Consider the following 11,821-nt stretch of genomic DNA (forward strand, 5'->3'; position numbering starts at 1 on the left):
TCCTCAGTCGTGAACGCTACGCCGTACATATTTAATATCTGGACTTCACCTGGTCCAGGTCGTTTGTTGTGTGTCAAATTTGAAGCTCAAACCACATGTTGAAAATGTGACCTCTCCATCTATTGAAGCATAAACTTGCAAAACCCATGATTGTGAGGGACAACCAAACTCCACCGTCTCTACAGTTCATCCTTTGAGCGACCGTCCTCCACTTTTCTATCTTCTGATGTTGTTCTATCCGTTTCCGCTGCGTCCGGCTGGAGGCGTTGTTTACGCTTCAAGTCAAGAGCAGCAATCTCTTGGTCATATGTGGTCCATTCCGGGACCTGTCTTCTCGCCCTGTCAAGTTTCGGTTCCTTGGTTTGAGGGTTATTGCATAGATCAATGGTCCGAGCCTTTGCGAGGCTTTCATCACTGCACCACGTCTCGCACCAAAGCCACTCTTGCGGTAAGCTATGGATTGGGATTTGAAATTGCATATGGTTAGGCAAGTCTTGGTCTAAGTTTGACAGACTAGCCGGATCCGCCGAGAGAGCATGGTATTGTTGTCTGAGTCGGTCACCGGCGGCCAGCTCGCGGAAACGACGTAAATCCACGACATAAAGAGCCGAAATATGATATGGCCTTCCACGAAGATAGTTCGACCAGTAGCCTTGCTTCCAGAATCGGAACCCCTCCATCTCCGTTCGAGAATCACACATCGGTGTAAAGCCATACGGCGCACCATTTAGATCCAAGTCAACAAGGTCCATCATGTCGGTGCGAACAACTTGATCAGCGTCCACAAATATGACCTTGTCCAGCGATAACGGAAAGAGGACGTCCAAAAAAAGGATTTTATATCCCCAAATCTCCCTTTGTTTCTCCTTTTGCTGCCGAAGCCAGTGTGGCCACTTGTATGTGATCATCTCATATTTGAAACCGTATTCCTTTGCCAGGTGTGGTATGAATTCTTTGAACGATGGTGAGAGAAATTGTTCTATGAACCAAAATTTGACGCTGTGTTTCGTATTGCGCATGACAGAAACCATCATGATATTGAGCATCCGCTCATACAGATGCCCACTCGCAACGGAAAATATGTTTATCTCAGCATGCTGTACATCCGAAGTGGATTTTCCTTTGCCACCACTAAGCAGCCCTTCTGCAAATTTTAGGCCTTTAGAAACTATGTTGCCCTGAGATGGATTGCTGGTGTCCTCTAAAACGTCTTGATTTTCCATGCCGGGACGGCGTTTGAGTCGCGGGTATAATGTAGTGCCTTGAAAGTCCATCAGCGCAAGTTCGTTGCCCTCGTCATCAGGTGCTGCTTCCCATCCCTGAGCACCAATGCTTTCGATGGTAAAGATCTCGGCACTTCGACCCTCTTTTAGCTGGATATTATATACGCCAGGATTGGCCTTGAATTGGAAAAAGCCCAGGTTTGCCATGACAATGGTATCTGTCAGAAGCGGCTGGCTTTCCGTTGCCAGGACTAGTTGAGCACCTCGCGGGGCTGATCCCTCATCATCGCGAGAATGCCCTTCAATCAGAATGTGTTGAAGTTCGTAGGTCGCTTCAATATCCGAATTTGCAGCGCTTAGTTGGATGTTATCGAGGTCGTGTATGGACAGCTTTGGTGCGACTAACCAGGCTGGCGGAACGTCCATGCCCACAGTCATCAACGCGTTCAATGGAAGTCCTGAAAAACTTGCTGCCAGGGCTTTGACACTGCCGTTCTCGTCGAATTTCGGTGTTGGTTCGACGACATAACGGTAAAATCGTTTCACAGGAAGTTCTTCAACCTGTACTTTGGGATTTAGGAAGAGTTTGACGTAAACACCATCTAGCTCCGCAAGCAATCTCAGAACATGGGCCCATTTCTGGCTTTTTTCGCTGACAGGATCCAATAATCCCACAATATGTATGTTGGATTTCTTCGGGTCGCCCGATTCTATTACTGTGTGGCTTGAATTCCAAGAAGTATATATGGAAGAACGGATTGCTGAAGAAGATTCAAAGATTCCTTCAGGCAAATCAGAAAGTGTTGACAGCGCAATAATGGAGCTGAGTTTGGCAGCCGTCATACAATCTGAAACCTTTTCGTTCAAGCCCAGGTCTGCAACCGCAGCATAAACGGGGAGAATGCGACGCGTCTGCTCATATGACAGTACCTGCTGGAAATCCTCGGCATCGAAAGACGCTTCTGGTTCTATCGGCCCTACCACTCGTCCGTTCATAATCACGACTTGTGAGCTGGTCGGCATCTTAGTGTCAGCGAGGAATCTTGCTACAGATACCGCAAAGTCATCGCTGGCATCATAACTCGAAGCCTCACTAAGGAGTTGTTCCAGGTCTTGTATGGTTTCGATGTCCTTCAACTTAGCTTCATTCGCCTTCAAAGCCTTATTGACCTGAGAAGAGATCTTGGCGTTGTCTTGCGTGTCGACGAAATCCAGACGAATCGCTGGGTTATTGCGTCTAAACTCCAGGGCTGACAAAATTAAATCAAGACCGGCTCTCGAAGACATATCCGCAAGTACGGTAACAACTGCCCAGTTCTCTTGTGTTGATTCGGCATAAAAATCGAAAACCGGAACTGCGTTAAATAAGTCCGCATTCTCGCGGTAAACTTTGGCAATATTTAACACTCGCAAGGTTTTCTCATTGGTTTCCGAAATATAAAGGTTGCGTCGTGAGGCAGCCCCCTCGAGAAACACTCCAACAGTCCAGGTATCATCATCAAAGACACCGTGGTATATTCCCCTTTGTACAGTTTGGAGGTCTTGCGAGACTGTCATACTAAGGGATTGCATCCAGCTTTGGTCACGAGGCACTAAAACCCCATTAACAAACAATGGACGAACGACTGTGTCGGCCTTCAATCTTTTGACCCATTTTTCAGCTTTTACGAGCCTCTCAGTAAAGTCGCTTGCTTGCAATATCATAGACAACGACATGTCCTCGCCTCCAGGTAAAAGTGTATGGTTCTCGGTAATCGTTGAGAGTAGAGTCTTGGAATCAGCAATTTTCTGGTGGGCCTTAGCCAACTGTGAAAGGTATGATATCGTAGATTCGATACCATAGTTTTCTGTAAGAAAATATGCGATCTTTGCCCGAGTCTTGGCTTCATCAGACAGCTGCAGCGGCACCAGACCGAATCGAATCGGAATACCTCGTTCCCTGATAGATTCTACCTCGGAGATGAATGCTAGATCCTCGGTGTTGGACAAGTCGGCGGGAATGACCAAGTTAAATATGTTTCGACCAATCGGTGGGATTTGGCCAGGGAAGGTGCCCTGAAGCAGCTGTACTTCATAGTTAGTATCAAAGGAGCCCAGAAAATGGAGCTACGGAGTGTCTTACTGAGGACAAAGATTTCGGGTATGAAGCATATCTGTCATCCTTTTCCAAGTCATTGAGCCATAAAATTACACGTCCCGCCTCCAACCTATCCGTCCAATCATAACGAAAAGGTTTGTCGTCTTCCTTAGCAGCCGACACTGCTTTGTGACTCAGAAGCGCAACCGCCTGTTCTCCGTCGAACCCCAAGTCTCGAATCCCATCAACAAGCCTCCTTTCGCTTCGTAACATGTTTACAAGCGCAAAGGGCTGGATTTCTCGGTCAGTGAGCTGTGCTCCGTTCATCCATAGAAAATTGATACCACCTCGCATCTTCTTTGCTTGATTCTGCTTGATTTCAGCAGCAAACGCAATTGAAACATTCCGAGAGGCTATCGACGATGCGAATTTTGGGAAGTCTTGTGTGAGTTTTACCAGGGTGTCGAACGGGTGATCGCTGTCCTTGATAAACGACGCAGCTTTCATTCCAATGGAAGAAAGCTCAGAAGTGGAAAGGGGGTTCAAGTCGGCCACGTCGTCTGTTCCATCAAGAACTTCGACCGGGTCCTTGGGGCTTTCCTCCGTGCTTTGGCTGGAATGTCTGTCATCCATCACTATGTAATCTGTCTTCTTTAATGCGAGTTCCACTCCATAGCCGCTGACTGGTAAAGGCCGGCTAATATGAGACTTGCTGCGGCGATATCGAAGCCGATAACGTAACTTCATGGTACGTGCTGCCTTTAACAGTGACTGGTGATAATCTGCAAATCTATCTGAGGTAGGATCGGCATACAGGATAGCATCCCTTCCGATACCCATGGTTCGATCGAAAGCCAGCGGTTTGACGACCCTGCAAAAGCAATTAGCAAACTAATCTACATAATGTAGAAAGACTACATACGCGGAAACCGGCTCGTTCTTCGCTTCGGCATCGAAATCAGGTGTACAGTATTGCCTGCCGTCGAGTAAAACCCAAATATCGCAATCCCGCAATTCCTTAAGGGGTTCCATAGCTGTAGAATAATGTTGGTAGTGTGCTTCGATCCTGGGGGCCGCGGATCGTAGAGACAGCGCCAAGTTGAATGTAGATAGAGCATCGGGTCTGGTTATATGTCCATCTTCGTGAATGATGTTGAGAAATCGACTATACAGTTCAGATTCCGATGAAGCTGTCAGGAAATACCCGCTTGCGATTCGATCTAGCAGGGGGAAGTATGCAGTCGAATTTTCTCCTGCCGCAGTCTCCCTTCCATTTGTTAGTCGGCAAATACACGATGGCGGGAGATGAGAGCATCATACACAAGCTCCAATAAATATGGCGCGGCATCAAAGGCTGCATTCATGCCTACTTTAACAGAAGACGCCGCCGACACCGGCGGTATCAACGTCAGTGGGCCAGCCAGAAGCCATATTACATTTGGTAGACGCATAATGAAATAAGAACCGCAAGAAATTCACCACAATTGGCATAGGACGAGGTGTAAATAGTTGGCTTTGCAAGTGCTTTGTTCCTTGTCGTTACGCGGAGCTGAGGCCGCGGAAGGCCTGTACCGCCTCGAAATCAGTGATTTGCAACTTTTCGCGATAAAGACGGATTCAATTGATCGTTCAATTATCGGAGGGGTTGCGGACAAAATTCCATATAATCCTTGAATTAAAAGCGACGCTCAGCATTCGCTGTGTGCTCGACTAGCTTCCACAACACTTGTGAACACAGTCGCACCTTTGACCATGAGCTCTCCCAATGTAGACTAGCGTGGTGACCTTCTCCGTAAGGGACGATAGAACTGAGTAGTGGGGTGAACTGCTCAGGGAGGCGGAAGAATGTTAGTGCGGCTTAGAGTAGTACTCCTGCCCACAATTGGAGTTGGACACGATGCTCAATTGCCTACCAGGAGTAAGGCCAACACCACACCGTATTCGAAGTGTCCAACATCCCCTGCCTACACGAATATTAATGCTGACCCGTCGGTCACCATAGCAAATTAATTGCAGCAGGGAATAGCTGATATATCCTCATTCTCATCAATATCTTGGAGCATTGTCGTCTGCGTCACTCTCCCTAAAGGCACGAAGCTGCGGCTTCCTATCCCCGCCAAAATGCAGTCCTCCCCTGGCATGTTAACCAAGGTATTTCTTGCAAAGGCTATCGGAACCTGTTCAACGCGCTTACAACGAGGCAGTTTGAGTCGAAGTCTTCAAGGGCCAAAGGCATTGCGTTTCACCCTAAAAGGTATTCTAGTTAGGCTTCCCGGGAAACGATCTCTGGGGCTAATCCGCTTGGCAGACCATGGATCCTCGTTGCACTTCATTCCTCTACCATCCAGCTCTGGGATTACCGAATGGGCACGCTTATCGACCGATTCGAAGAACATGATGGACCCGTTCGAGGAGTGGACTTCCACAAGACACAACCCCTCTTTGTGTCTGGTGGCGATGACTATAAGATTAAAGTTTGGTCCTACCAGACACGACGTTGCCTGTTCACCTTGAACGGTCATCTTGATTACGTTCGCACTGTCTTTTTTCACCATGAATTGCCATGGATTCTATCGTCTTCAGACGACCAGACTATTCGTATCTGGAACTGGCAGAACCGCTCTTTAATCTGTACTATGACTGGGCACAATCACTATACCATGTGCGCTCAATTTCATCCAAAAGAAGACCTTGTTGTCTCCGCATCCCTTGATCAGTCTGTTCGTGTTTGGGATATTTCTGGCCTTCGGAAGAAGCACTCTGCTCCTACGTCCATGAGCTTCGAAGATCAGATGGCGCGTGCCAATCAGAACCAGGCAGACATGTTCGGCAATACCGATGCTGTCGTTAAATTTGTACTCGAAGGCCACGACCGTGGAGTCAACTGGGTCGCGTTTCATCCCACAATGCCACTAATCGTCTCTGCTGGAGACGACAGGTTGGTTAAGCTCTGGCGCATGAGCGAAACCAAGGCATGGGAGGTCGACACATGCAGAGGCCATTTCCACAACGCCTCTGGCTGTTTGTTCCACCCCCACCAGGACTTAATTCTTTCAGCTGGTGAGGACAAAACAATTCGAGTCTGGGATTTGAACAAACGAACTGCCGTCCAATCTTTCAAGCGGGAAAATGACCGATTTTGGGTCATTGCAGCACACCCCGAAATCAACCTTTTTGCTGCAGGCCATGATAATGGCGTGATGGTTTTCAAGCTGGAGCGCGAACGGCCTGCTTCCGCGACTCACCAGAATATGCTCTTTTACATCACCAAGGAGAAACATATCAAATCCTACGACTTTCAGAAGAATGTCGAAAGTCCAACTCTTCTATCACTGAAGAAGCTTGGCAGCCCATGGATAACTCCTCGCACCTTGTCTTACAACCCTGCGGAGAGGTCTGTCCTTGTTACTACTCCCGCGGAAGGGGGTTCTTATGAACTAGTCAGCCTCCCCAAGGATGGCTCAGGTGTTATTGAGCCGACCGAGGCAAAACGAGGATTGGGCAACTCTGCAATTTTCGTTGCGAGAAATCGCTTTGCAGTTCTTGATGTTTCAAACCAGACCATTGACATAAAGGATTTGTCAAATAATACCACCCGTTCCTTCAAGCCCCCTGTCGGAACCAGTGATATCTATTTTGGTGGGACTGGCCATCTGCTCATTATAACACCAACAGCCGTGCATCTGTATGACATTCAGCAAAAGAAGAGCACGGCTGAGCTTTCCGTTAATGGCGTGAAATACGTCGTATGGTCCAATGACGGACTTTACGCTGCGCTTCTCAGCAAACACAACGTTACGATTGTCACGAAAGCTCTTGAGCAAGTTAGTACACTACACGAAACTATTCGGATCAAAAGCGCAACATGGGATGATGCTGGGGTGCTTTTATACTCAACATTGAACCATGTGAAGTACACGCTGCTCAATGGGGATAATGGCATTGTCCGGACTTTAGATCAAACTGTATACCTGGTTCGAGTCAAGGGTCGCAATGTCTACTGCTTGGACCGAGCCGCGAAACCACGAATCTTACAGATTGACCCGACCGAGTACCGATTTAAACTTGCGTTAATCAAGCGGAATTATGAAGAAATGCTGCACATCATCCGTACGTCCAGCTTAGTGGGACAGTCTATTATTTCATATCTACAAAAGAAAGGTTATCCTGAAATTGCATTGCAATTTGTGCAGGACCCAACGACTAGATTTGATTTAGCAATTGAATGCGGCAATCTGGACGTGGCTGTTGAGATGGCGAAGGAATTAGATAAACCGAAATTCTGGGCACGATTAAGTGCTGAGGCTCTTGCACATGGAAATCATCAGATTGTCGAAATGTGCTACCAGAAGCTGAAGCAGTTTGACAAATTGTCCTTTTTGTACCTGGCTACGGGTGATCACTCCAAGTTGGCAAGGATGGCAAAAATCGCGGAACATCGGGGAGATTTCACTTCTCGATTCCACAACGCTCTGTATTTGGGTGATGTTGAAGATCGGATTCAGATGTTCAAGGAAATTGACCTCTGTAAGTGAAAACATGTTATACCTTAGGAAAACCGCGATGCTAACAGTTCGCAGATCCTCTTGCTTATATGACTGCGAAGTCAAACGGGCTGGAGGATGAATGTCAGGCCATTTTGGAAGCTACTGGGGCTACGGAAGACCAACTGACCATGCCAAAATTGGGTGAACCCTTGAGTACGCCTAAGCCTCGTGTGCCAACCTTCAAGGCAAACTGGCCTACAAAAGCAAGCTCTCAGTCCTTCTTTGAAAAGGCATTACTGGGTCAAGTTGAGGGTCTCTCTCTGGAGGATGAACCAGCCACAGCTGATCGACTTGTCCTTGATGAAGAGGGTGATGGCGCCCCAGCACTCAAAAGAAATGGCGGCCTGGCTGAGGAAGATGATGAAGATGTCGCAGGCTGGGATATGGGCGACGACGATGTCCCTGAGGTCGACAGTGACTTTGTAAACGTGGACAGTACCGAAGCTGGCGGTGCAGGTAGTAGCGAGGCAGACATGTGGGCACGAAACTCTCCACTTGCAGTCGATCATGCAGCAGGAGGATCTTTTGAATCTGCCATGCAACTCTTAAATAGGCAAGTCGGAGCAGTACACTTTGCACCATTAAAGTCCAGATTCTTGGAGGTGTATCAAGCTTCCAGAAGCTTCCTTCCTGCATCGTCTGGCCTGCCAGCCTTGGTCAACTATGTACGACGAACGGTCGACGAAACTGATCCTCGCCAAGTTCTCCCCATTATTCCGCGAGATCTAGAGCACCTCGCTACCAACGATCTTCAGAGAGGTTATGATTCAATGAAGGCAAATAAGCTGGAAGACGGCATCAAGGTATTCAAAGGCATTTTGCATGCCATTCTAGTAAATGCCGTATCAAGCGAAGCTGAGGTGGCTGAGGCGAAGAAGCTTATCACCTCTGCGAGTGAATATGCGGTGGCCATGGACATTGAGCTCGCCAGGCGGAGTCTAGGAGCGGCAGATGTTGTGGCTCAGGATCCAGCGAAGCTAAAGAGGAGCCTAGAGTTGTCCGCGTATTTCACCATTCCTAAGATTGAGGTACCTCATCGGCAGTTAGCACTCCTCAGCGCCATGCAACTAGCTGTCAAAAGCAAGAACTACAATTCCGCCCTGAGCTTTGCCAACCGAATTATTGCCAACGGAGGCTCTACAAAGATTGTAGAAAATGTAAGTTGATATCACAGCACAATGCCTACCTAGTATTTGTCTTACTAACGAATGCGACTCTGCTAGGCCCGAAGAACCAAAGCCCAATGCGAGAGAAACCCGAACGACGCCATTGACATTGAGTTTGATCAATTTGCTGAATTCGAGGTTTGTGCTGCCAGTCTTACACCAATTTACAGCGGCACGTCGTACGAAGAGTGCGCGTTCGATGGCTCCAAATATCACTCGAAATACAAGGGAACTGTCTGCCGGGTGTGTGAGATTTGCGAGGTTGGCAAACATGGCAGCGGGTTGAAACTATTTGCATAGATGAGTAATGATGTTGGGGGACATTTCTCCCAAGACAAAATGATGTTTCGTATACGTAGTAGCGAAAAGGACGAGGCCTATTACTTCAATGCGAAGCAACAGTGTGGGATCGAAGACTAAAGGGTGTCTTCAGCAGAGAAATAGGGGTGGTCTAGAAGCCAAATCAAGCTATACTTCATAAGAAAATAAAATACTGATTGTCCATACACGGGATCCATTTTGAAATCTTGAAAAATCTAGAAGATTGCGGCTTCAAAAGGCATCAAAATTGGAGATTGCAGCAAGGAATTGCAAACCTAGCGAGTGCAGTACCAAGAAAGAAAGAAAATTCGCTGCGAGAATGAAAAGACTAGCTGCTACTAGCAGATTTACAGGTAAAGCATGAAATTCCGATACTAGCTCAATGTGAAACTGGAAGTTGTTATGTCAAGGGAGGTCCAACTCATCGAGCGCAATACCGTTGTGTCAACTCGGGGCTCCCAAAAGCTTGGAGGCAAGAAGCATTCATCAACCAGTACCTTAAAAACTCAGGGGTATGGGCAAGGGAAGAGCAAAATGTATTTCTACTTTATTCTCATTAGCAACACATAATTGATGCGGTGACAGGCCCGATGATGATGCTACCTGTCACAGATAGAAATTAATTAGCAAGGGGGTTTGGCATAAGGCCTCACATTTCTATACTGCTGGCCTCGGCCAGCCCAGCTCTGGGTTTATTGGAGAATGGCCAAATAGCTCCTGCTGGAGAAAGAACTCCTCAGCCTGACTGGTATCCAAGTTTTGCCTAAACGCGTGGCAAATTTCAGGATAAAATACCCTTCATCTTCATCCTGCGCTATTCCTACAAAAGTCTAAAGGAGAACTCTCGTTCTTCCATCTAGTATTTACACAATAGTCTCTAATTCCCGAGCATATCCTAGCGTGTTTTCTATGATCACCTGGCTGATGTCCTTGCTCTGGCCGCTGTCCTCACCGGAGTCTGCTGCATCTGGGAAGTATATATGCCCATCTCTGACCACCCAGCCTCTGTACTTGGCAAACTGAATCACATCACCTTCGGAGTCCAGGAATAGTAGAGATTTGGTGGAGCTAATCGGCAGACTTGGATACGCGCGCTCACTGCTGCTTGCGATTTCAGACCTGATCTGGTTCTTCAAAATCTGTTGATTGCTTTTGTTAGACACAATCACACCATAGGGATCGGCAAGATATTGCGCATGAGCACTCACCTCTGAGAAGACGCCGTATTCGTCGCATGGCACTTCACTGCTCTTCATTGCCTTCCATACTCGGTCATAGCTGCCCTCCATCAGCCATCTTTCCAGTCGGATAGGGTATCCGAGGTACCGGTCGCCTTCCACATCTCCGGAACTGCCTCCCCCATCGCGATTGGCAAGGCCTTCAAGCTCCGAGTGAAATTCGGCGTAGCGACCTTGCGTTAAGAGAAGAAGGAGGCTCAATCCAGTCACTTTATTTCGTTCGGGTAAGTTCGGTGGGAGAGTCGCTGAGGGGAGCTCATAGAAAGGCTGAAGTTGTTGCACATAACGCGTGAAGGCTTCTGGGTTGCGTGCTCTGATGGCGAAGAGTGCGCCTTGTTCAAAGGTCTCGCGAGCGAGGGCCAGAAGTTGAGGCGACGTCGACTGGCTGGGGGTGAGGGCATTTAGACTCAGAAGGGCGAGTTTGGCCTTGGAAAGAAGCGCATTTGCTTCAGGATAGCTCATGGACGGAGAATGCTTGAGCTGCCCGAGAATCTGAGAGACATTGCGTTCGGCCATGACAACAGCTTGCTTTTCAGGCAAAGGAGGCTCCAATAAGTAGGCAGGCAGTAAGATAATCAACAAATATTTTCCCCGGTGCCAACTGCCACAATAAAAACGATGAGTTGCCGTGCTCGGTTGGATATGGGCTTGTTGCTGTTATTGGCAGTTAGATCTTGATAACGTGCATAGCTTGGCTGGCCAGGCTGGCGGTGGTGACGAGGGCAGAATGGGCCACCTGGCTTATATAATCAGAATGGGCTTTTTTGGGTTAGGCGGCCAAGGGGGACCCGACCCGACCAAACCCAGGGTGCGCGATATGCAGAATAACTTCCGTGCTACTTCAAACGTGCTAACCCAGTGGCAAGACAGGCAACATTGAGCGACACGCGAACTCGTACCAGTTGGCAGGTGTAGTCTGTACATTCTCTGAAGAATTCCCAAGCAATTTACTTGACAACTCGTGATATTGAATTCCAAGAAATAATTGCTTGCTGATAGGTTGCATATGTACATAAACTTAACCGGTCGTGGGTCATCGAGTACTCCACTTGAGTGAACCTCCTCCGAGGCTGACATTACTATTGACGTATTGTGAAGGAACGGGTTGATAGGCAAATACAGAGTACCCGTTAGCACCTAAGTAGACCCTTTTCTACTTAGTTAGCCATAAAATTCTAAGACAGCTATAAAAGTTTAAAATAACTAATATTTACTTTTAATTTTTTTATTATTAATTTACTTATAAAAT

The 11,821-nt window shown here is 47.6% G+C and overlaps 3 protein-coding genes across 3 annotated transcripts; 1 reads left to right on the forward strand and 2 right to left on the reverse strand.

Annotated features, from left to right (window-relative positions):
- Window positions 1–179: 179 nt before the first annotated feature.
- On the reverse strand, window positions 180–4,332 carry MAA_04444 (glycosyltransferase family 24 protein; the record flags this gene model as incomplete). Its single annotated transcript, XM_007822540.1, has 3 exons — window positions 180–3,287; window positions 3,346–4,171; window positions 4,223–4,332. 3 exons carry the CDS (start codon window positions 4,330–4,332, stop codon window positions 180–182), a joined length of 4,044 nt encoding a protein of 1,347 aa, XP_007820731.1.
- A 1,089-nt stretch (window positions 4,333–5,421) lies between these two features.
- Window positions 5,422–9,313, forward strand: MAA_04443 (vesicle coatomer complex, alpha subunit; the record flags this gene model as incomplete). Its single annotated transcript, XM_007822539.1, has 5 exons — window positions 5,422–5,451; window positions 5,505–5,554; window positions 5,609–7,827; window positions 7,881–9,004; window positions 9,071–9,313. 5 exons carry the CDS (start codon window positions 5,422–5,424, stop codon window positions 9,311–9,313), a joined length of 3,666 nt encoding a protein of 1,221 aa, XP_007820730.1.
- An 884-nt stretch (window positions 9,314–10,197) lies between these two features.
- MAA_04442 (26S proteasome non-ATPase regulatory subunit Rpn12) lies at window positions 10,198–11,088 on the reverse strand (the record flags this gene model as incomplete). Its single annotated transcript, XM_007822538.1, has 1 exon — window positions 10,198–11,088. The coding sequence occupies one exon, from the start codon at window positions 11,086–11,088 to the stop codon at window positions 10,198–10,200; it is 891 nt and encodes a 296-aa protein (XP_007820729.1).
- Between the last annotated feature and the right edge of the window lie 733 nt (window positions 11,089–11,821).

The sequence above is a fragment of the Metarhizium robertsii genome (genome assembly GCF_000187425.2).
Source record: "Metarhizium robertsii ARSEF 23 chromosome Unknown MAA_Scf_1, whole genome shotgun sequence".
NCBI lineage: Eukaryota > Fungi > Ascomycota > Sordariomycetes > Hypocreales > Clavicipitaceae > Metarhizium > Metarhizium robertsii.